The sequence below is a fragment of the Lipophrys pholis genome (assembly GCF_963383615.2).
Source record: "Lipophrys pholis genome assembly, chromosome: 1".
Classification (NCBI taxonomy): domain Eukaryota; kingdom Metazoa; phylum Chordata; class Actinopteri; order Blenniiformes; family Blenniidae; genus Lipophrys; species Lipophrys pholis.
Genome location: NC_137635.1, coordinates 28394114 through 28420201, shown reverse-complemented (window position 1 = coordinate 28420201; position 26088 = coordinate 28394114). Strand labels below are relative to the sequence as shown.

The 26088-nt window shown below is 42.5% G+C and overlaps 1 protein-coding gene across 1 annotated transcript; it reads left to right on the top strand.

Annotated features, from left to right (window-relative positions):
* The first annotated feature begins 828 nt into the window (after positions 1 to 828).
* On the top strand, positions 829 to 26088 carry LOC308115334 (pituitary adenylate cyclase-activating polypeptide type I receptor-like). Its single transcript, XM_080472780.1, has 13 exons — positions 829 to 1081; positions 5623 to 5725; positions 13205 to 13312; positions 13871 to 13971; positions 14642 to 14739; positions 16952 to 17084; positions 18258 to 18411; positions 20999 to 21059; positions 21139 to 21208; positions 21920 to 22014; positions 22645 to 22774; positions 24084 to 24125; positions 25232 to 26088. The coding sequence occupies exons 1-13, from the start codon at positions 932 to 934 to the stop codon at positions 25364 to 25366; spliced, it is 1380 nt and encodes a 459-aa protein (XP_080328906.1). The 5' UTR covers positions 829 to 931; the 3' UTR covers positions 25367 to 26088.

Genomic DNA, 26088 nt, shown 5'->3' with positions numbered 1-26088 from the left:
ATGCACTCAGGAAAATCTTGCCTGGTTTTATTTTGCTGTGGGGAATCAGGCCGGTTCTTTGCTTCCTCGGGAAGGGAGACCGTCTCATCATGAATATTTAACATTGTATGTGAGGTTGTGTTGATTTCATACCTGGTCACTGTGTACAACCCGTTTTCTGGTTTCTACATGTCTACCTATCTACATATTATTGTTCACTTTGTGAGGATGGATAAACACGTCGTTCACTATTGATGTTTGTGTTTTGAATAAAGTCAAGTCTTTCTTTCTTTCTGTTTTGTTTTCAAGTTTTACTGAATCAACAGCATTTCAATTTTGCAGGAGAAACTTTTTTACATTGATGAAGTTTATTAAGAATTCAGTGTCAGTTATCTGTTGGTGTAATAAAATATCATTTGCTTCAGTCGGATGTAGAAATGCTCCTCTACCTTCCTGCTGAACTTTATAAAAGACAAACGGCTACCGTGTTCAGCCACGGAGTTCATTTAGATGTTATAAGATTATTTAGAGCTGTTTGGTTGCATGATTGCAGTTTGTTGAAGACCTGCTGCTGACTTTTATTTCATGTTATTAATGCGGCTGTGACGCTCCTGACATGTCCTTTAAACATTGCATTGCTGTTTTTTTCATTTGTTTTTATTGAGCGAGGCAGCTTTTATATCTGCTGGAATATGTCAGATCTGGCAACCCTGTCTGGTGACCCAGATGTCAGAGTTCCAGAAAAACCCCCAGAAAAAACAACTGTATTCAGAGAGAGAGAGAGAGAGAGAGAGAGAGAGAGAGAGAGAGAGAGAGAGAGAGACAGAGAATCTCGGTTTTCTCTCATTCATTCTGACAGTGTGCTCTCACCGAGGAGGAAGTGTGTGTTGGAGGAAGAGGTGTGTGTTGGAGGAAGAAGTGTGTGTTGGAGGAAGAGGTGTGTGTTGGGGACATGCAGAAGACTGGACACAGCTGGATTTACATTCAGGTGAGGGATCTGAAAGAGACACGTATGGAGCTGAAAACGTGTGTGAAGCGGCTCAGAGGACATGAGAAACTGATCCTGCTCATCTTCTACCTCCAGCTGTGCTCCAGATATGAGGTGAGCCGCAACTTCGTTCTCTTATTTATGCTGCAAAATCTTCACGTCACATCTGGGTCCAAAAGCTAAGATCATCTACATCTACAGAGCAGGGAAAGGTCCAGAATGAATCAATCTGATGAATTTACGGGGGGGGGGGGGGGGGGGGGGGGGGGGGGCATTTTATTTCTAAGGTTAAGGTGTGGACATTAACAACCCTGAAATAATTCTGCCTACCAAAGGTTTACACCCACAGACAGCCAGTGATGTGCTGTGGGCTCTGGGTTTAGGGAGGCAGGCAGTCGAACACTGCCACGGACAAAGCAATGACAATTTCTATATGTCGGCAGGTAAGGACAACAAAATCAACATCGTAAGACAGCATCAAAAAGCTTAATGATTCAAGTGTAGTCCCCAGACTCTGCCCATTAACTTTATATGGGATGACAACACATTTCAGAGCTTTGAGACACATAAAGACAGAGAATATCACAACTGGGACGCAGCTCTCTGTGGCGTCTCGCTATAAATAAATGGACTGACTTTTTAGCTGACAGCAGCCCCAAAGCGCTTTACATAGCTCATCACATTCACACATTCACACACCATTGGAGGCTGCAGCCATGAAAGGCACTGTCACTCCAAAGGGGTTAGTTTGGGGTTCAGTGTCTTGCCCAAGAACACTTAGGCATAAAGGCAGGCAGAGATGGGAACCGACCCTGCAACCTTCCGACTGGGAGTATACCGCTTTAACCAACTGAGCTATGCCGCTATGGTATCGATCAATCTATCTATCTATCTATCATCATCGCTGATACACATTTGATGAAAAATGACGAGTACTTCAAACCAGAAAACAACATTGACATGTTTGAACATAATCACCACAGAGGTTACACAATATACGATGAACACCGACATCGAGAGAGAGATAGAGAGAGAGAGAGAGAGAGAGAGAGAGAGAGAGAGAGAGAGAGAGAGAGAGAGAAAGAGAGAGAGACACTGTCTTCCTCAGTGGACATCAGAGCGAGAGATGAAAGTCGTCCTTGCTCTGTCCTGGATGATTTCATGCATTTTAAGGCAGAAGGGGATCTCTCCACCGATGCTGTGCTGACTGGAATAGTCATCACCAACTTCAGCAGTTTCATTGCCTTTGGCACCGTCTGTTCTAGGTCGTTGTCATCCATGAAAGCAAGAAGTTCATGAGGTGATTTGTTTTGGCTTGTCTGTGAGCTATAAAGTCTGAGGTCGACCTTTAGCCTCACAAAACCACAACGCTCAGCATATTGATGGAGGCTCTGCAGGTTTGTATCGTCACAGTGGGCTGTTTTTACAATAGCTAAAGCTCAAACTCTACCAAGTTCTTGACTCTTTCCTCTATTTACAAGTTGATGTTGTCCAGGATTCTGTAACACAGCTTTTGTCTCTCCTCTGCGGCCGGCAGGTTGCTATTCACCAAGGGCCAAGCAAAGTTTCATGTGACACTTAATCTGTTAAAAAAAAGTGTTGGGTTTACACTGCAGCAGCGGACACACTGACAACAATGTAGTTAGTATGCCGGGCCAAGGGAGGGCGCTGTTGGTTGTTTTTGCAATGAAACCACACAGCCGTGTGTGCAGAGAACCATACGCTATCAATGTGAACGAAACGGAGAGAACCCGACATCTGCATGGACGGATGACGAATCCCATGCTATAAGGGGAGAATCTCAACTGTAAAACTTCTGATATGGACGATGAAACTAGAATACAGACCTCCTGTCAAACCACGACGGGTCTGCCAGAATCCTTAGAACATTTATTTTTCTTTTGTCCTCTATCAAAAAAATGTTGGGGTGAAATTAAAGATTGTATTCCTCTCAAGATTAATGATGTTAACTACTCTCTGACATATTGTACTAGGAAAAGCATTCAGACCCTGCATTATCTAATTTTATTAAAATACTTCTCTTGTTGGGAAAACATCATCTACTACACTGTAGTAAATGGAGGAATAAGAAACCCTCCTTCAAATGTTTTAAAAATGAGTTTATACTCTATTTTCATCTCTTAAGTGGAAAGAGCTGTTTCCACTATACAAAAACATGTCTCTTTCTCTTTTGATTTAATTTGAATGTAAAAAGCCAAGATTAATATGTTTGTGATTGTTAACCTGTATTAGTTTGTTTACGCATATTTGACTGCTTCTCCCCCTTGTATTTCTGTTTATCTGCTTTTTCTATGTTCTCTTTGTGATGGATGATTGCTGCTTCGCCACCACGAGAGTTTGTAAATGTTCTTGTTCAATAAAATACCAAAAAAAGAAACTACGGGTCCACCATGTTTGTTTACAGGCACATGAGCAGAAGGGACTATTCATAACGGGAAGGCAGGGGGAGGGATGCACATGTGCAGTAACAGCCGTCACCTCCATCAGTCTCTGCAGGAGGGAATCGTGACCATGAAAGAATCTTTCCACTTTGGGAGCCGAGATGAAAACTTGACGGATACAGTGGATCCGCACACCGGTGTCGTGTAAACGGACCCCCCAACAGTGAAGAAAGTTTTGCGGATACACTCGTATTTGTTGTCGTGTAAATGGGGCCCAAGTTTATCGCTTTGCATGACTCTTGAAAGAGTTCAGGTGGTAGCTCAAGGCGCTCAAGGTGTCACTGCCCCAAAGGGAGCAGAACTGTCTGTCCATCACCTTGGCCTGAGGACCTTGGAACAATGCGTCTGTCTCTGTGAAAACCGCTCTGCAGAACCAGATGCTGAATCCTGAGGCCACAGTCAGAGCTCCACCTGAGCCACTGAGGTTTCCTCCAATAAGGTTGAACACCTCACAAAGCTCTGGCTAGTAGAACATGATGGTCTGAACAAGCCTGGAGTTTGAGTTCCGTGTGGCAGCTGCTGCATGTGGAACGTGCCTTTTTACCACTTTTCACCACAGCAGATTGCTGCGTTTTGTAGACTTGCTGAATTAAGCTTCAAGGCCTTCTAGAGCCTCAAAATACTTCAGGTTGTTCAGGTTGTGCCTGTAACATTGAGGAAACAAAGCTTCCGGTACTTTTTACCAGATTTTTGCCCGATTTCATTTCGCTGCGATGTCGTAACTGATGCACCATTGTGTGTTTATGCTACCAACCTGTGTGCACAGTTTAACATGTCCAGTACACCGAAGGCATAGTCAGTGATCACATTCACTCTCCTGTCATCACTGCCCTCCTTCACCTCACTGCCAGGAACTCAAAATAACAGAGTTGAGTCATATTTGTGACGTCTGTAGTTTCACCTACCTCCACAGCTGTGCCGCACTCAGTCCTTCTTTTATGTTGTCCCGCAGAACATCTGCAATCGTCTCAATCAAGTCATTCGGAATTCTGTTTGAAGATCTGTTTGAAAACATAGATGATGCCAAGTGGGAGGAAAGATTTGCGTCTGGATGGCAGGTGCAGCCGTTCAGTGTAATTTCCCTGGTTTAATGAACTTTCATTGTCTTTGTTCCCACTGGAAGCCAGCTCTTGTTTAGCGAGGAAACACACAACATGTGACTGTTCTTCTCAACCATTGTGCATGCTAATGGCCAGCCACTATTGCTCGTCCAAAGCCAGGTCCATTCTGCTGCGGCCAAATGTTTTCAGAGCAATCTGGCTCCGAATGTGGACCAACGGTGTTTCATGTTTGTCTATGGTTACGGCAAGTTGTTCAAATCACAAGATCTGGCTTTAATCCAGACCTTGTCAGTGTAACACATCCACAGAGTCAATCCTTCCTTTTTTACATTCACTTTGAAAAGTACGGACTTAGTCAACTACCTTTTTACCTGAATAGTTATCACATGGGAAGTTGACTGCGCATGCGCCAACCAACATTGTTGGCATGATATGAGAGGTAAAGAGAGAGTGAGGGTGTGGCCGTCAGGAGAGGGTGTGGCCTTCTGAAGAGGGTGTGGTCTTCAGGAGAGGGTGTGCCTTCTGAAGAGGGTGTGGCATCCAGGAGAGGGTGTGGTCTTCAGGAGAGGGTGTGGCATCCAGGAGAGGGTGTGGCCTTCTGAAGAGGGTGTGGCATCAAGGAGAGGCTGTTGTCTTCAGGAGAGGGTGTGGCCTTCCGGAGAGGGTGTGGTCTTCAGGAGAGGGTGTGGTCTTCGGGAGAGGGTGTGGCCGTCAGGAGAGGGTGTGGCCTTCAGGAGAGGGTGGCCTTCAGGAGAGGGTGTGGCCGTCAGGAGAGGGTGTGGCCGTCAGGAGAGGGTGTGGCCTTCAGAAGAGGGCGTGGTCTTTGGGAGAGGGCGTGGACTTCAGAACAGGGTGCGGTCTTCTATGAATAAATAAAATCAGAAGTAATTATTAAATTAGAAAAAAGGAATGATATCATTAGTTCCTTTCAGCCTCGGGCAGGCAGTGACTGACTGCACCTCACTGTCGACACCAAAACATACGTTTTAGTTCCTGGCACAAACATTAAACTTGGACCAAGTGGTGATGATCAGAGAAGGGAACATGTAACATCTGCTTTTCTCCTTCAAGAACTGTTAATTTATGCATGCAGCTGCAGCCTCTAATAAAAACTCCTGTGTGGTGTTTCCAGGTGGAAGCCATTCATCCGGACTGCGCCATCATCTCTGAGCACCTGAGGACCCGAGAGGAGTGCAGCCGGGCCCGGAGGAGCGAGAACCTGAGCCAGGGTGGAGGTGTGTGTGTGTGTGTGCGTGTGTGTGTGTGTGTGTGTGTGTTGAGTGCTACAGGCGATCTCTTAAGGACTTAGTCCTTCTCTGTTCTCAAACATTTTTCTCCCGTTCCCTAGCAGCTTCATCTCTGCTGCTAAATCAGCACAGAGGTGATATTTTCTCATCTATTTTGGGTTCAGACGTCCTTTGTTGTATTTGACTGCTGGTGAAGTGACTGAGGTAGAAAACAGAGCTGCAGTCTCTCTGCATCCTGACATCACTGCAGAAAACATGAGGAGTCGACACTCTGCCGCTACTCATTGAGCCAAATTTAGAATAAAAGACGCACTACACAAACAAAAAAGTAAGAAGATGTGTTTACTGAAGGTTTTTTGTTTTTTATTTTATAAATGTCTTCTGCCATCAGCTAAGTGTTTCTTAACTTAACTTAGACAGCGAGCTTAACACAAAAGAAATGGCCCCAGAAACGACAAGACTCAGGGTGTCTTTTATGTCCGTAGACCATCTCTTAAATTTGTAAACTCAAATAAAAGAGTGTATAACTTATTATACATGTCACATATCACATAACACACATAACATGTTTCAAAATTGCTCAGCTTAGCTTAGTTTAGACACAGCAGAAAACCTATGTGCATAACACAGCCAACACACATCCAAACAGCTTAGCTTAAACTCAGCATAGCAAACCATTTCTGTAGACATCAAGTAAATAAACATTTACAACAAGTGATAAAGCACTGCAAAACATTAAAAGTAGTTGGTAACTTACAGATTATGCCTTGACAAGGTAACTCAGGAAAAAGTGCACAGAGGAGCGATTTGCATATGAACTCCTTCAGTGCTGCTCTCAAAATGGTGTCCTTAGCCTGCTGCTTACAGGTGGAGGCCAATAGGTGGCAGTAACACAAACAAAGTAAATACCATAGAAGAAGTTAGAAAAACGGAATTATTGACTAACCAGTGACTTCTTATGAACAAACAGAGGATTACACATCCATTCCAAATAAATCAACTTAAAAACTTAATATATATAAATGTGCCGACATCTGAGGGACAGAACAAAATGCATAATGACACCAAATTAGATAAGAACTCAAGCTGTCATAGTTTCGCTTCATTATGTCATGACACGTTTTGTAATAATCTGCTGCATATTGCTTACACACACACACACACACACACACACACACACACACACACACACACACACACACACACACACACACACACACACACACACACACACACACACACACACACACACACACACACACACGATCACAGGGGATCGGACGGGACAGACAGAGCGCTGACTCCTCATTGTCATGTCTTGTTTGGTATCAGTCAGTGAAACCAGTTTTAATCGTGTTTAGTGTTGGTGGATCTTCCAGTGTCTTCACGTTTGGTGTTGAGGGAGAGAGTAACAATGGAGTCAGGGTGAGATGGTTCGCTTTCTAACGTCATGAGATATCTTCACTAAACTTTCATTTCAATCAAACACTTTGACCACAAGAGACTTAAATGATAGAGGAAGTCTATTCAAAGTTCACCCCCAAAAAATCTATTCATATGATCTTCTCAGATGTTATATTTTGTCTAAAATCAACAAAACAAAAACAACCTTAAATCTCCAGCGTGATATAAAGGTGAAAGCTATTTCCTCCTCTGTTCAAAATCAAAGAAGAACAAAATAACAGCTTTCATTTCATTTCTTACTGGATTAATAGATGAACAAAATGAAGAAAAATGTTGAGCTTTTCTGACTTTTTCTGACTTTGGTTAAAAAGATCTGCCTGTATTATATATTTCATATATTTGAATTTACTGTGCAAGTAAAGGAGTCAGAAAAGTACTTTGAGTAACTTTGATTATTATTTAAGCATCGGCAGGTCCAGTGTCTGCTTTTTAGAATTTGAAAGTACAATTGCACTATCATAGCATTAATTACCAGTCTTGTTAAATAAAATGTCTATTTCTGTTACTCTGCGCTGCTTTACGTGTTTAATTCAATTACATTTTATTCATATAGCTTCAAACGTAACAGCCATTAACTCAGAGACGATGGAAAAGAAAATCTCCCTTAACTGGAACAAACCTGCAGAACCAGGAGACTTTCTGCAGAACCAGACTAGGACAATGTTTCTTCTATTAAGAAGAATCTGAAAATGAAGTAGATCCATTTACTTTTACTGAGAAAAACAATATTTCTGTTCACTCTCCTGAGGAAGTGTAAAAATCACAGTTGAATCTGATAACAGCAGGTTGCATGGAAACAAGAGACTGATGATTCACTGGAAAATGTAAATACAAAATGTACTTTTACAGAACTATGAGGTTGTTTATGGGCTTGTTTACAGCTTCAGTCCAAAACATAACGGCCGTTATTTTTTCTCATTTGAAACAACTTGTAAATTATTATCAACTGGAATAAGACCGTTTGAATGATGAGTTGTTCTACTTGGATTTCTGTGTAGATTTTAATACTTTTTACTCTTATTTTACCTGTTTAGTTTGGCGTTTCACTCGTGATCGTAGCGAATGAACAAACAGAATAAGTGTGTAACTGAATTAGCAGCTTTAATTTGACTGTAACTCACTTTGAAAGCCTGAGGAAGCCGACGGTGACTGAGATGTGTGTGAGTTCACCTTGTTCCTCTCCTGCTCGTCCTCCCGGTCAGCCCGCTGCTCTCACCTGACTCCACCACAGTATCGTGGACTAATGAACCCGCAGAGGATGTTTAACCAGAGACTGCACCTATCCAGCAGATCCCCTCTGGGAGAGTGACGAACGTTAATATTTTCAGACTAATTTGACTGTAATCAGCTCTGAAGATGCGTCACAACCCTTCAGAGCGGCGTTATCCCCATTAGGCAGATACATGTCCAGCGATGAGCTTCTGTCACAGGAGGTGTGTTTGTGTGTCCATCACAGGGAAGCAAACTGTGCAGGTGACATGCAAATAATACACAGTTAACACAGAACTGAAAGAAACTTCATGTAAAAAGAGGATCAAAACTGTGACTCTAGGTTTCAGAGTTCAGTCCTTCAGGACTGTGGCTGAGAGGAATTTAATTAAATCTAAAGCAAAGTAAAAGTTTGGTTTTCAATATGTTTGACATGTTAATATGTGTTACTCTACATGTGAAAACGAGATGTCTTTAATTCTTCTTCTTCTTAAAGTTTAACATTTTAAATATTTCAACGAGAGACTTTACTGTAACATCTAGTTGAAATAATACTAACAGCTACAGCAGATATGTTATAATACTACTACTACTACTACTACTACTACTACTACTACTACTACTACTACTACTACTACTACTACTACTACTACTACTACTAAGAAGAAGAAGAAGAAGAAGAAGAAGAAGAAGAAGAAGAAGAAGAAAGATAGTAATAATTATTATTATTTTTCAGGACACCCTGCCATTGTACAATAAACATGTTAAAATACAGTTAAAAACACATTAGTTGTGGTAAAAAAACATTCAGGTATTTGCAGCAGACCAACATTGTTTGAAATACATATGCTTGTTTAAAAATGTGAGTTTAAGATGGGATTTTAAAGCGACCACGATGTTTCAAACGTTTTGTAATATTTGGGGATTTAAACAGCAGTGGAGTAAATGTGTGAAAGATAAAGGTCATTGAATTGATCATACACAGAAATTTAGGTACGATTTTCAGACAAAACTAAGCATTTTAAATATTAATTCAAACACGGCAGTCTGAAACTGAACAGGAATCCATTAATTGTAGTTCAGTCTCTGAACAAACTTTGTCGTCTTTCCGGAGCAGAAGAAAGTTACAGGGAGCTGTACTCGCTTAAGTGGACTGAATTTTAAAGCAGTTGGATGGTTTACTTGGTGACATGTAATGAATTATGGAGGCTCGACGTGTCACCAGTCGTGAGGTGATAATGGAAGCCCCCCCCACCCCCACCCCCACTCCCCCCACGGTTGTTCAAAGCCCCCTGTGATTCAAGCTGTCAGTCCAAGTGAAGGAGGATCAGATTCCATAATTCATGGCTTTCGCTGATCTGCTATTGTGATGTGGAAGACTGAACACAGACTTTCTTAGCACACATCATATAAACCAGCCTCTCACATTGAGCTCAAAATGAAACCTTCTCAAGCAGAACATCACAGCTCTAATTATGTCTTCAAACATCTGAGTGGGAAAGTGAAACTCGTGGTTGGTGATATTCCTCAAGCTGGGAGACAGTAAGAGTTCAGTTTGGAACAATATAGTGAGTAAATACAGACTGAAGTATTCAAACTCCCCTGGTATAAAGTTTGACTTTGACTCAGCCGATCATTAATGTTAAATCTCACATATGATGAGACTAAACTGACAACTCGTCCTGAGTCGTCTGGGATCTGAACTTACTTTTATAAAGTAGATTTAGATCATAGAGGAATTAATGGCTGATATGACAGCAGTCATACCTGCAGAAATGGTGGATGAATAAAAACACCTCATTTCTCTGTGGGAGTGTTTGAGTTCATGTTCTTTTGTCGACCGATCAACCGGTGATGAAAAGGTGGCTCATGTCCCACGTGGACGACCGCAGGTCCTGACCTAAATAAAGCATGAGAAAGACATATCCGAAACCTAGTGAAGCAGAACAGAAGATAAATTGAAGTTCAGTTGGTTTGTTGTTTGGATCATGACTACAGGGCTTTTAAATCATTCAAACCGTGTAAAGTAAAGAAGACAAATTGAACCAAGTTCAATTCCCCATCATGTCTTCACAGGACATGTCTTTTTAAACAGCGCAGATGAATTTCTGCTTTTTGACAACACAGTGTGTGTGTGTGTGTGTGTATGTGTGTGTGTGTGTGTGTGTGCGTGTGTGTGTGTGTGTGTGTGTGTGTGTGTGTGTGTGTGTGTGTGTGTGTGTGTGTGTGTGTGTGGTGCAGTGGTTAGCACTGTGGGAGATCATGGGTTTGAGTCTGAATGGATTTTCTTCCTCTTACAGTCCAAGAACACGTTTGAAGTTATTTGGTGACACCTCCTCTCCTCTGCTCCCCCCACAGTGGTCTCTCCTTTTAGTGGAATTGTACTTCAGATTTTCATTTTCCTCTTTGAATGCTGTTCACTGTTGTAGTTTTTATTGTTCTGTTGTGTTTAATTTTGTCGCTCTGCAATATTACAGTTGACATTTCTGTCCCCCAATATTACCACAGTTCAATGTTTTTCATTTTTCATCGTTCTCGTTGAAATTCCCATCGCTGTCAAGTATTGTGGCTGAAATGTACCTCAACCTTTAGTTCTTTTGTTGAATTTCTCATTTCTCCCTGTTGTGGTTTAGTTGAATGTGCTGCTATCTTATACTCAAGTTTCATTTTATTTGTTACTTAAATCCTTCAGGGTTGAAATGTCCTCCATATAGATATAGGAGTAGTTACAAGGGCAACACCAGCATCACAAGGAGCTCTACACGTGTCCGACTCTTTTAAATGCTTCAACTATATTTATCTGTATTTTCCCCATTTGGAAGAAATGAGCAAACAAAATACCCCCAATATAACTGTCCTCTTCCACTATAAACCTCCATCATGGTGCTTTAAGAAGAACATCAAACTCTCCCTGATTAATTCTCTGATCGACTGACTGTTGATGTTATTACAAGGCCACTTAATGAGTGAAATAGCCTGAAAACTGTTATTTTACACCTGGTATTTATCTTTAAGGTTCCCTCACTCATGCCTCGTGTTGGCTCAGCATTTCTGTTGTCAGCCCAATAAATATTCACTGGTTCATTATAGAAAAGTTAGACCAACAGCTGAGATCTTTCATTCAAAAACACAAGTATGGAGCTACAAGACGAATCAGGGAAACTCCAGAGTAAACCAAGTATCAGGTTTCCGTCAGAGAGCTGTCGTGATGGTTAAATGTACAATGTTTTGAACCAGTCTGTGTTTCTGGCTGACAATCAGCAACCTCTGGCTAATCCTCGTCAGATTCAATATACAATAAGTTATTTTCAATGCAATAAGTTATCCTCTTCCCCCCTGATCTTCACAAGACTGTTACACATATCACAGAAGCTTTTTATTACCACAGACGGTCAAAAATCAGATGTAAGACGGAAGGTCTAAAATACAAAACCTCATCTTTATTGGCATAATGTAGGAATCCAGAAACTCCAGTTAAAACTTCACTTAAAAAAAACACATAGTTTTCTATTCTATTCGATTCGATTCGATTCGATTCGATTCGATTCGATTCTATGGGTCAGCTGATAGAGCGGACCTATGAAGTCCGTATAGTCCGCCATCTCTACATCGGGTTCATAGATCTGAAGGCTGCCTTTGACACCGTCTGCCATGCTTCACTGTGGAGTATCCTACCGGCCCTTGGAGCACCATCTAAGATCGTTGCCCAGTTCAAGCTGCTTTACAGCAATGCACAGAGCTGTGTCCTTATTAACGGCAGAGACTTGGCCTCCAAGTGAGCTGGACGAAAACCAAGTTCATGTATGTCGGTGATGGACCGGATCCACCTCCCCTACGGCTCGGTAACAACATTGTGGAGCCTGTCAAGTCCTTTGTGTATCTGGAATCCATAGTGACAGACAACGGGGACCTAAAAACAGAGATTATCCGCAGAAGAGCCCTGGCTGCATCAGCTCTGCTGTCTCTCTGGAAACCACTCTGGCGGCACCTGATTATCTCACGCAAAACAAAGCTCTGAATTTACAACTCTGCAGTACTCTCCATCCTGCTTCATGGCTCGGACACTTGGCCCTTAAACAAGACTCTGGCTGCAAGAATCGATGGCTTTGATAGCAGGGCTCTCAGAACCATCGAGAACATCAGGTGGCCCCAGCGGGTTTCCAACGAAGTGCTTAGAGCCCGCACATGCCAGCCCAGAGCATCCAGCCTGGCTGCCTAACGTCGCACCCACTGGTTTGGCCATGTCCTCCGCCTTCCTCCGGACCATCAAACGAGAGCCAATCTCCAGTTTGACCCAAGGGCCGCAGGTTGGAGACGACCACGAGGCGAACCCCGCACCCAATGGCTCGACGTCGTTACGGACGGCCTCCAACAACATGGAGTTGCTGTGGAGAATGCAGAGCAGCTAGCACAAGACCGTCAGCTCTGGAAAGAACTGGTTCATCTGGTAGGCTCAACGCACAGGGACGGCACGCCCCACCCCCCCACAGGAGCCCTAATGAATGAATGAATGCCACGTCAAATGATGCCCATGGGCCATCCTAGAAAAAGGATGGGTTAATGTGGAAAAAGGAATTTCCCCCAGGCGATTAATAAAGCATGATTAGTAGTTTAGTTAACTCTGAAAACATTATAGAGTCATTCCAGGGTGATCGGATGACCTGAAGGAAACTTTCCTACTGAGAAACCTCCAGTGATGGAGGCGAAGAACAAAGCACCGTTAATGTGTTAAGAGGAAGGAGCGACTGAGATAGTAATTTAACTTTAACATTACTGCTTTTTTTGTGTTCGCAGTCTGCAAAACAGAATGGGACGAGATCGGCTGCTGGCCTCGTGCAGAAGTCGGCCAGTTGGCAAACGTTTCCTGCTCACAAGTCTTCCAGCATTTCTCCAGCAATCAAGGTGCATTCCTGTGTCCAATTCAACAACAACTTCATAGAATTATCAAAATACAAGAAGATTATGTAGAAGCTCCATTCTTTGCTGTAATTCAGTGGAATATGCTAATCCACAAGTAAGAAGAAAAAAGAGACTTAGGGGCCGTCTACATGAGAACGCCAGTTCAAGCAAATGCACCGTTTTTGGCCAATCCTCCACACGAGGCGGCGTTTTAGAAGGCCGAAAACAGTTTTTTTTTTTAACACGGGGCCCAGAGTGGGGATATTCTAAAACCCTGGCTCGGCTTTGAGGTGTTGACGGCAAATACAATCATCTGTGGAGAAAAGATCATGTCATTGAACTGCAGTTTCACCACAACTGAAGTGAAGATGCAAACAGTGTTTATCGCTGAGAGATCAGTTTGAGCTACGTCATTGAAAAAACTTAAAGCAGCAGTGTCTCTTCGAATTAGTCTGAACACGAAGGTTTGGGTCAGTCATCATGCTCAGAAACAGAAAAGTGTGTGCCTGTTGACTTAAAGCTGACCTGCTTCTTGTGTCCTTCTGTCTGCTCACACGTCAGGATATGTTTACAGGAACTGCACGGTTAACGGCTGGTCGGAAATGTATCCGTCCTACGAGGACGCCTGTTTGTTCAGCAACGACAGCAAGTATGAATCTGAGGTACACACACACACTTCCACTGTAACTCTTTACTTTTTGGATTACACTCTGTTAAAGACCGTTTTAGAGCTGAAATACTTTAACTTGTCTCAGCACTTAACAATGACCAATTCTAATATAAATCAATAAACGTTTGGGGGATATGTGCAGTGCTAGACGGCTTTCAATCTGAAAAACTGAAGTTGGAACATGCAACGTTTAAGTCTGAGGAAGCTCAGAAGAGTCACCACAGTGAAAAGCTGAAAAGTCAAAGAAGTCCACATCACAAAGCAAAAGATTACAACAGAGATTCAAGGATTACAACACAAATTCAGAAGTCATGTTTGTAGTCCAACTTTTACATTTTTGTTGAACTTCTCTCGCTTGTAACAGGTTTTTTTTTTTGTATTTGTGTTGTAGTTTGTTCTTTTAGTTGATGCATGACACTGATGGAAATGCACGCTGATCTTTTGTCTTGATATAAAATTTTAAGAATGGTTCACTGTATCTACCGCCGCTAATGTGATTACTGACGTGTAAGCCAAACTTTCACTCATGTGGAGAAGGTTCAAGCTCTTAACTACTTATTTGTATCATCAGGCAGGTTCACTGCTTGAATTGATTAAAGTCATGGTTTGTTTTTCTTCCTCCTTTGCACTGCTTTTGGCTCTCTGCCTGTTTCTGTCTCCAGACCAGTTACCTTCATACCTTCAGACAGCTCTACACTGTCGGGTATGCCACCTCGCTCATCTCCCTCATTACCGCCATCGTGGTGTTTGCAGCCTTCAGGTGAGACCAATAAAATGTGGAAAAGGATGCTTGTTCTCTTTGTAGTTAACACCCAGAATATACGGGATGACTGTGGACACCAGAGCAGCAGATTCTCCAGCTACCAGGACAATGTCCAATTTTAGTCATAGTTTATGTGATAGTGTAGGGATGAACAGGCTTTTGATGCGGCTCAGGTGAACTAACTAAGCAGGACAAGTGAGTCAGACTGCTGGCCCAGCGCAACGCCACAAGACTGCCAATTCCATCAGTCTTCCTGGAGAATGTCCTCTCCCTGGACAACATGATGGACCTGTTACGTCTGAGGCTGGAGGTTTATCAGGAGGTGAGAAACTGCGGTGCCTTGCCTCACAGACACCTGGCGAAACAACCATATGCTGCACTCAGTCCTTCAGATCTCCAGCCTGCAACTCGTCCAAGTCGGGGAAACCTGCAGAGGTGGACTCTGTGCGTATGTTAACAAAGGTTGGTCTACAAACTGTAGCCTGGTAAAGAGCCTCTGCTCCAAGCCAACAGAGTATATGACTGTTAGATATCGATCACACTATTTGCCACATGTGTTTGTGGCAGTGTACTTCATTACTGTTTACATCACAAATGGCAAGGAAGCGCTAAAGTAGCTCTATGATACGATCAGCTCACTTCATTATAACCACCATGAGGTGCTCCTCGTGGTTGCAGGAAACTTCAATCGTGTAAAAATGACGGACATTCAACCCAGGTTTTACAAGCACGTCACCATAGCAACACTTTGAAACAAGGAGCTGCGGCAAGGCCTTTCCGACCACACCTCCATCCTGGTGGTCCCTGCCTACCGCCCCCTGCTGACTCGGAGTGAATCTACACAGAAGACCATCACCGTGTGGCCCAGTGACTCTGCCCCTGTGCTGCAGGACATTTCCAGTGCCAAGACGGGCAGGACTTCATGGAGGCAGCCACACGGCAGGGAGAGGTGGAGCTCCTGGATTACACATCATCTGTCATCAGATTCACCTCCGAATATGCTGATGATGTCACCACCCACCCAAACCAGAAACCCTGGTTTTATGCAGAGGTCAGAGCTGTGCTGAGAGCCAGGGATGCTGCCTTCACGTCGGTGATCAGGCATTAAGAATGGCAAAGCCACATGTGCACAGAAAATCCAGGGTCATTCTGCCACCAATGACCCATGTGGAAGAGCATAAGACTATAGCACTAGGATCACACCATGCCCAAGACACTCCTCTCTGCCTTACAGTTACAACAAGGTCTAAGCCCTCTTTGAAGACCCAGAGCACCTCCCCAGCAAACAAATTCACCTAACCAACAGGTGAGACACCCACAGCAGATGTGAGGACGACCCTACGGAGGATCAAGACCCACAAAGCTGCAGGCCCTGATAACACCCCTGGGCGGGTACTGAAGGACTGTGCTCACCAGCTGTCTGAGGTGTTGACAGACATCTACAACACCTTCTCCTCACAGGCAGCTGGTCTAACCTGCCTCACGTCTGCCTCCATCATCACTAAGAGCTTCACAGTGATGGCCTGATTGACGAACGGCTGGGAGCCCTCACCCCGGTGGTCATGGAGTGCATTGAGAGGCTGATTATGTTCCACACGAAAGAGTCCATCAACATCATTGTGGACCTTCACCTGTACACCTACAGGAAGAACTGCTACACTGATGAGCTATTTCACCAGTGGTCCACAGCCGTCACCCACTTGGAGAATAAGAACACATCCGTTTGTTTTTGCATCCTCGACTTGACTTTGGCCTTCAACACCATCATCCCTCAGACCCTGGTAGAGAAACTGGAAGCTCTCGGACTGAGCCCATTCCTCTGCAACTTGTTCCTGGACTTCCTGACCTACAGGCCACAGACCATCAGGCTCCTAGACATATTTTCCTCCCCCATCAGCTTCAGCACTGGATCCCCCCGGGGATGTGTGCCGACCCCCTCCTTTTCACATGGAGGGACGCATCACCACCAATGAGTCCAAATACAGAGAGGAAGTGGAACATCAGGAGAGTTGGTGCAGTAAAAACTCTGCATCAAGATGAAAACCACTAAGGAGATGGTGGTGGATTTCAGGAGGCCAGACACACCGCCACCCATCTCCCCTGAACACAGGGGGAGCAGCTGTGAAATCAGAAAGAGAGAAATCTGACTGTCATGTGACTCATGTAAAAGATGCTGGTCAGTAGATAACATGGACTCTTATTTTTTCAGGAAATTCCACTGCACCCGAAATTATATCCACATCAACCTGTTCTCCTCGTTTGTCCTGAGAGCCAGTGCAGTGCTAATCAAAGACACGGTGCTGTTCGCCGATGAGACCTTGGACCACTGCTCCATGTCCACGGTGAGCCTGCGACAGTCAACACGAATCATGAATCCTGTATTCGATGTCTGAGTGATGATGAGAAGAGGGAAGGTCAGGTAAAATGGAAGATTTGTATTCAAGTCGACTTGTCACATATGAACACAGTGGGATAAGGAAGTACAGCTAAAAACAACCGGTGGTACTCAGGAGAGATGAAGCAGCTCCGAGACGATGGAAGCTTTAGACACTGAACAGAACACAGGATATGAAAGGAGACATGGACAATTACTAGAAAACTAAAACCACAACATGAAACACAACGACAGCAGGAACACAGCACTGAACTATAACGTTATAACTGACCATAACGCCGGGCCTCGAGGCGGTTCTAGATGTCTGTGATGACTCTGACACACACACACACACACACACACACACACACACACACACACACACACACACACACACACACACACACACACACAAACCAAAAACACATTGCAAATTATTGCAAATGTCCAGCATTAAAAAACACTATTCAAATATGAAATCATTCATATCATCTGCACTAATGTAACTTACTATCAAATATGCTGCCTTCTTACCATCAACTGTGTGATAATAACATGAAGGATGGTCCCCCTCCTCTTTTCTTCTACAAACGATGTCGCAAATGTTTAAATCCTCAGACCACAGATAAGAGCTTTCTCTCCATGTTGTTTCTATCACTTTTCTTCTTTGCATACATAATTGTTGATACTGACCTGATGAGTCATCTACATGATGTATTTGGAATTTGGGTTTGATAAAATGTGATATAACATATTGCCACCATTCTTGGCCATGTGTCTTTACAATAAAGTTAGTTCCAGGGTTATTGTTCCAGACATGTCAGTGGGTTGATCACTGGTTATATTGGTCCAAACTAAAAAAAGTAAAAATATCAAAGTTAACATCAACGTTGAATAACATCAAATTATATTTTAAAAAATACAAGACTAAAGTTGATAAAACATAGAATGAAACTGAATATTATGATACATCATTCAATAAAAACATGAATATTATATTGCACCATTCAATAAAAACATGAATAATCAAAAGATTATTAAAAGTACAGTTATTTAAAAACAATAACTGAATCTTGAATATGAATTAGACACAAACATCCAATTCATACTTTCATGATAGGACTGTACTTTTGTGTTTCAGACAGTGTGCAAGGCGGCCGTGGCTTTCTTCCAGTTCAGCATCCTGGCCAATTACTTCTGGTTGTTGGTGGAGGGCATGTACCTGCAGACCCTGCTGGCTCTGACCTTCATCTCACAGAGGAAATACTTCAGGTGGTACATCCTGATCGGGTGGGGTGAGTAACTGTGACTCTCGGGATATCGATCCTGCAGAGCACGTACAGGATCAACACAAGAAAAAAGACACATAAACCTACCTCTAAAACAACAATAGAATCGAATAGAATAGAATAGAATCGAATAGAATAGAAATACTTCCTTAATCCCAAAGGGAAATTCTTGTAACACAACTCCACATAGAATATAACACAGAATAAATAGCATACAAGTAAAGAATGAAATGAAGTTGTTCTTTATTTGTTCTTGAGTTGTTGGTCTTCTCCTGGTTGTCTTCTTTCACAGCTTCGCTCTATGAGACCTGTGAAACTGTGTGAAGCTGAAATAGATTGAAGTGAAAGTGTCAGGATGAGTCCAGGGAGAATCAGAAGAGACAAACAGCTCCACATGTCTGTACGAACAACAACAACCATCACTGCTTCTTTAAATCAGCTTCATTGTCTCCTACTTTGTTGTACAGCTGCTGCATGAAGTCTTAAATATATTGTGGAAACATCAGGACACACCAGTCATCCAATCAAATCCAGTCCAATTAAAATCATCAGGTCACATGATCACACAGTGGAGAGTTTTTACTTTTATGTGGATTTGTTAGATCCAATCCTGACTAAACAGTTTAAAGACATTTTCCCCCTGATTAGTAATCAATACTGGATCAGATCAACCTATCTCTAATAACAGGATATGTGCTCTTGTTAAACCTCTTCCTAAAAACCCACCCTTGACCCAGGTGTCTTAGCACCTCAAAGTTACTAATGATCTTCTCACGGCCTCAGACAAAGGACTGGTCTCTGTTCTGGTCCTGTTAGATCTCAGAGCTGCATTTGATACTATTGATCATATCATCCTATTACAGAGGCTAGAACACATCATCGGGCTTAAAGGTACAGCACTAAATTGGTTCTGATCATATTTATCAGACAGAAGCCATGTTAGCAATCACTACTTGTCAGTGAATAAACCAAATCCTCAAAATCAGGGTCAAACTGAATATTTAACGACCTAACATCTCCAGCACTGTAATAAACAAGTTGTTATGTTGTTGTAAAACATGACATTACAAAACCCAAACACACCCAGAAAGAGTTTTACAACAGAAACTATAACGACAGTCTGATGGTACGATCAATGTCCTTCAATACCAGAGAACGACATGAACCAAAGATCATCAACATTTATAGTTCTACAGTGTAACAGATGTAACAGACCCTCAGTGTTCACCTCACAGCGGTCATAACGTTATGTTTGGATTACAGTACGAGATATCAGAGGGTTTTCTCAGTATTCTTCCTCCATCTCCTCTGATATTCATGTGAATCTGCTAAAATAGCGAAAGTTGATTTCTTCTGGTCGGATCAGCGTTTGTTTCACTTTGTGTCCCAAATCTTCTGCTTGTGTGAACTTTCTATGAATTTTTCATGTCGTCTCCCTCTGTGGCACCATGCGGTGCCGTGGTCCTCTTATTCCCGTTTGCTCCTTTTTTGTGTTGTGCCGGATTTTATTCCTGTTCAGAGTCGAGTTTTCGTCTTCTGTTCATGTTAGGAAACTGCAGAGAAGAAAACCTCATGTATTTATACGTTTATTCTGCATTTCCTCAAAGTTTCTGAGATCAAACTGAACATTCCCGAGGGAAAATTCTCAAAGCTCTTCGACTTTATGAGGAAATATACACCGTCCAAAACAAACAAACAAAACAAAAAACTAATGGGAAAATAGATTTAAGTTTGTGTCTTCTGTGTGTGTGTGTGTGCGTGCGTGCGTGCGTGCGTGCGTGCGTGCGTGCGTGCGTGCGTGCGTGCGTGCGTGTGTGTGTGTGTGTGTGTGTGTGTGTGTGTGTGTCTTTCCTTTAAAGAGTTCGATATGAGTTCTATCTTTTCTATCAGAAAACTACATGTTCCATTACATTAAACACAGTCCCGAAATAGCTATTTTCTAAAATGAGGCTTTATTAAATGTGATTTTAACACCTAAACTGCAAAAAAAGGATAGTCCAAATACAAAACATAAACACTAAATCAGAGGAGAAAATTTTTTAAATGATTAAAATTATCTGTCCATGCAGTGATTAAATTTTAATTGATAAGAAATCTTAACCCTAACCCTTTTCTTTTTTAGATTTATGAGTATACTGTAAAATCAAGTACTAAAGAAATTAGTAAATAACTTTTCAAACAAGGCAAAATATCTATCACGTCTAAAAACAAGCTTTTATATCTTGGCCAAATAATTTGTAGTATCTAATAGTATCTGTAGCTCTAATGTGTAAATTACTGTCGATAAAATGTGAGAAAAAGTGAACAAAACGTAAATAAATGGAATTCATTTATATAGAAAATAGATTAAAACTGATATAAACCTGCAGTGACTTGAGGGTTCACTTTCTTTAACAGGGTTATTAATTCCTTTCATGAAATACAATACAATACATTCAGGCCATGTAATACAATTTTCCCTGACAAGAAAAAAAAGAAAAAAAAAACAAAACCAACAATAATATGAAGATTTCCACAATGGGCCTGAATATCTGTGCTGTGGTGTCAGACTGAGCCTCCGTCACATGAACATAATGAGTGTTTGTGTTTTCAGGGCTCCCGTCCACCGTCCTGCTCCTCTGGGTTTTAACCAGATTCCTCTACGATGACAGAGGGTAGGAGAGACTTCTTGATATTTTAGAGTGTTAACTCAACATGCCGCTGATTCTTGTTCTGATGTGGATTTCTTTACAGTTGTTGGGATGACATGGACAATGTTGGTATTTGGTGGATTATCAAAGGTCCAATAACGGTCTCTCTGCTGGTGAGTCAGACATTTATCACTCGTTTTACTGACCTTGTCCAGCTTTCTGTCCACATGGTTCACTTTTTACCCAATATTACAACTGAAGTCCTTGTTTTCAGGAGAAAACATCCAGGTGAATCTACTGAACCGCTTCTGGTCCTTTTCTGATTACTGCACTGCCAGGAAATATTAACATGTGAATAATGAGATGTTACAAACTTACATGCATCAACTCTTCCCTTTAGTTTCCCACTTTATGAGGGAATGTACACCGTCCAAAACAAACAAACAAAACCAAAAAACTAATGGGAAAATAGATGCCATCTGCAAGTCATTTAAGTTTTTGTCTTGTGTGTGTGTGTGTGTGTGTGTGTGTGTGTGTGTGTGTGTGTGTGTGTGTGTGTGTGTGTGTGTGTGTGTGTGTGTGTGTGTGTGTGTGTGTGTGTGTGTGTGTGTGTGTGTGTGTGTGTGTGTGTGTGTGTAGATGTAAAATATCAAACCTTGTTACACAGAAAGAGGAAAACGTTCTGTCACTTTAATAACTGAAGACGTTTTAAATGAGTTGGTGCTCCTCGTGTGCTGTGTCGACTTTGAATGTACGAAAGGTTAATTAACACGACCCCGCCCTCTAATCGCTGGTCTAATAATAGCTCCTGTCCCTTCTCTGGATTGGATTGGACAGATTAGACCGGATGTGTGATATTTGTGTGGTTATATCTTCGTTCTCAGATCAATATCATCATCTTCATCAACGTGATCCGAATCCTGGTCCAGAAGCTCAAATCTTCAGCCATGGCAGGAAACAACGACACTGGACACTTCATGTGAGTCAAACCAGAACTGTTTCAGTCGCTCCACTTTAATGAAATATATAGACATATAATATATAGAGCTTCAGTTCTCTGTTGCTTTCTTCAGTTTGTTCTAATAAAGGCTTTACTGAGTTGTGACTTTTTGTTGAGTTTTTATAAAATGTGTTTTATTTCATAATGCAGTGTTACATTTGATGTTTTTAATCAGTGTAAATCCTAAATCTTCAGTCTGGTAGTAAATTCATGTTGGTCTGTCCTGCAGCCCCACATGCCTGAAACACAGATTTGAATTCTCTTGTAGTTTTTGTCATTGCATGAGTCATTTCTATTGCAGTTTACTGGAAATCTCAACAATTCAAACCGTCTAACTGTAAAACAAAAGAATGCGTGAATCAGCTTTTAGTCAATGAAGCAAGTTGTTGAAAACACCATCATTTCATTTGAATGAATAAATGTCAACATTTCCATGACATTACGAGCTCAGCAGGCGTCCGGAAAGCAGTTTTGTTCTTCGTACTTGTTTTGATTGGCCTGATGACGATGCTGCTTTAAAGGTCGGCGCATTAAAAGTTTGTCCTTGATTAAAGTTGACTGAAGCTCAGATGTATTTCATCCGTCACATCGTGGTGTGGATTCTTTCAGGAGGTTGGCTAAATCCACCCTCTTCCTCATCCCTCTGTTCGGGATGCACTACACCGTGTTCGCCTTCCTGCCGGAGAACACCGGAGTCTCGGCCCGACTCTACATCGAGCTGGGACTGGGATCCTTCCAGGTAGGAGCCCGGCAAAACACACCAGCTTCACTAGAGCGTAAAGAAGATTCTTCTGAGAGGGAAAGAACTGATGCTGATTTTCTTGTTACTGTTCTTTACCTCTGCCACATCATGTTTAATTTAATGCACTTCTCAAACTTCCCACCAAACGTTCCTCCCAGAACTCTTCGTCATTCGTCCTCAGAAGAAGCTCGATCCACGGAAATATTCAAGTGGATTTTATTCACCTTTGTCATCTTTTTTTATTGTTAGCATGGTTTATTTGTGCATTGTGGATTTCTATACAGGTTTCAGGGCCTGTCCACACGAGAACACGGTTTCACAAAAAGTGCGTTGTTTTGGCCGATCATTCACACTCTGCACCCCCTACAGCCCTGGCACATGTACTACATCATGTTGAGCCGTGTTCATGGTCATGTGTGGACGGAATTTCTTTTGAGACCGCCGGGGAGAAAAAAAGGTTATTTTGGCTCGTGTGGACGGAGCCTAAAACTGACCGGCTCAGAACGGAGCGGCTGCATGCAAACAAGAGTAAAACCTCGAAAGAGGAAGAATGAACGTGCATGATTGACGACTGAATGGCCTTCACATCACGTGTGTTTAGTCCCGCTCACTTCGGAAAGCAAAGCTGAAATAAACACGTCACAGTGATCAAATAAATATCAGATACGGGATGAAAACAGGCCGGGTGTTACATCACCACTCAGCTTACCTGAGTCCTCCTGGAGCCCTGCTGCAGCGTCTAATTAGTGAAATTATATATTCATCTGTTATGTAACAAGAACTCAGTGCAGCCGAGGAACAAACACACAATGACACTTAAAAACTGCTGAATAAAACACTCGAGATCTAACCTGTCGATCATGTCATCGCCTGCTGGACCCGAAATAGAAAGGATAAGTGTGTATTGGCCTGAGAAGTGAAGCAGGAACCAGCTGTGGATAAAACCACAGAGACGTCCGGGGAGCCGATGTTGACCTGCAGATTAGTTTTGAACCAAACTCCACTTTAGCAGAGTCTGTGAGCAACAACAGAGTACTTAAAGTAATCAAAATACTCCATCTCAGGTTTTTCTTTTCTTCTGCACCATGTGTCCTGAATCCAAACTCTTTCTTCGCTGAATTTCTCCTCATTGAAACGAGAGATTAACCGGCTGAGCTTTTCTTTGATAATCAGAACTGTGAACCTCATGCAGTGCAGATCTTTCACTTTTATTCTCTTTTCTACAATAGCTGAGTTCAGTTTTTCTTAGTAATTTGCTGACAATGGTGATTTTCTACTCTTATATTAAAGCTGTGGTCTGTTTCAGGGTTTCGTGGTGGCTCTTCTCTACTGTTTCATGAATGGAGAGGTAGGTGACAACTTATATTGTAACCTCCTTGTCTTATCTACAGTTTGTGTCAAACTGTAAATCCAGGAATAAGCCACTTCTCGAACAAATATTTCTATCAGAAAGAAGTCGCACTGATCTGTGTGTGTTGTTTTTACCTTTTCCTTCACTCCTCCAAAGCATGTCGGATTATGTGCACGCAAGCGCCAACCGTTCTAAGAGCTACATGATTTTATATGTTTCTTGTTTGTTTAATGTTTTTTTTAATGTCAAACCCAAATAAAGTAGTACAGAAGGTCGATGAATGGATGAATCATGAATTTATCTTCTAAAAGTCTGAGAACTGAGTGACGGCAGCACACATAAACATCAGGTTGTAATAATCTGGTAATCTGTGAGAGCAGACACACTTCTATACCAATTGACTGATGTCAGTGTCACCGTTTCCTCACCTTGTCATTCGTGTGATGATTTGAACTTTAAACTTGGTTTCAGACGTGTTTTTAGGAGGATAGTGAGACGTTCAGAACCTGGTCAAACTTAACAAGGTTTTACTCTCAGTGGTAGAGTCGGTCGTCCAATAACCGGAGGGTTGGCGGTTTGAATCCCACTCTATCAAAAAGCCATTGTCGTTGTGTCCTTGGGCAAGGCACTTTACCCACATTGCCTCGTATGAATGGTGCATGAATGTTGGTGGTGGTCAGAGTTGGCGCAAAATGGCAGCCATGCCTCTGTCAGCAGCCCCAGGGCAGCAGTGGCTACAACGTAGCTTAGCATCACTGGTGTGAATGAATAATCGTCTCTGTACTTTGAGTCAGCGCGAAAAAAGCGCTATATAGATCCAAGCTATTATTATTATTACTTTTTGTCAGATTCAACAGTCACGGACAGAAAAATGTTTGTACAATAATCAGAAATCCAACAGACTGACAGAACCAAACACAAGAACCAGGCGAGTAGAGATGGAGGAAGAACCAGCAGGACTGAACAAAGAGAGAAATGATGGGAACAGGAAAGCGAAACCACACAGAGCAATAAGAAGGCATCATCACTGCTTTCTAACGTGTCCAGATATCTGTGGTTCCTCGCTTCAGGGCTCATATTCCTCCCCTTGTGTGTGTCTGCAGGTCCAAGCTGAGCTGAGGAGGTGGATGTGGACGTGTCACCATCAGAATCGCCTCATGCCAGCCAAGAGGAGTTTCACTCAGACCGCCGTTCCTCTCAGACTGCCTCCGTCCAGCGCCAACGTCTCCTCAGTGTGACGTGTGACCGGACCTGATGTGAGGACGTCAGCAGAATCAAAGCTTCCAATCCAACCAGCTGGTGACAGTCTCCAACAGAACCTCTGTGGGAAGAGAAAAACATCACCAGTGGGAAATAAACATGCCAGGAGGCATTAGATCAACATCAGATGTCTGCGGATCGGAACGTCTCTGCTCTCATGGTGGTAAACCACCGGAGAAAAGGAGGTTTCTACATGTTTGAGTTTACAGGTTGGAAACAGAGAGAGAGTAGAAAGAAACTGGCTGAACAACTGCTTGGAGAGAAACTTTCATCCATTCAGCGTTTTGACTGCATTTTATCCTGTTCAAGGGCGCTGGACACACACACACACACACACACACACACACACACACACACACACACACACACACACACACACACACACACACACACACACACACACACACACACACACACAGGTTCTCTCAGGGTTCAGTGTTTTGCTCAAGGACTTAGGACGGGTCCAGGCAGGGAATCGAACCGTGAAACTGTGATGAGGAGCAGCATGCAGGCGACATGTTAGCATGTGATGAATATTCCATTTGAACCTTTCTTCCTTTAATTGTTTATTGAGTTTTTATTGACACACTGTTGTGTTGCAGAGGAGATAAAGAGCCACATGTGGCTGCAGAGTTCCAGACTGCGACACTCAGCAGCTCTGCAACAAGAAATCATGAAATAAAACTGATTCTCTTCCTCC

Bases quoted from the DNA above. Each gene is read 5' to 3' on its own strand.
- LOC308115334 (XM_080472780.1), top strand. From the start codon at position 932: ATGCAGAAGACTGGACACAGCTGGATTTACATTCAGGTGAGGGATCTG. The intron at 17,085-18,257 runs GTGAGCCTGCGA...TTTGTGTTTCAG, and splicing joins ACCACTGCTCCATGTCCACG to ACAGTGTGCAAGGCGGCCGT. The intron at 21,060-21,138 runs GTAGGAGAGACT...ATTTCTTTACAG, and splicing joins TTCCTCTACGATGACAGAGG to TTGTTGGGATGACATGGACA.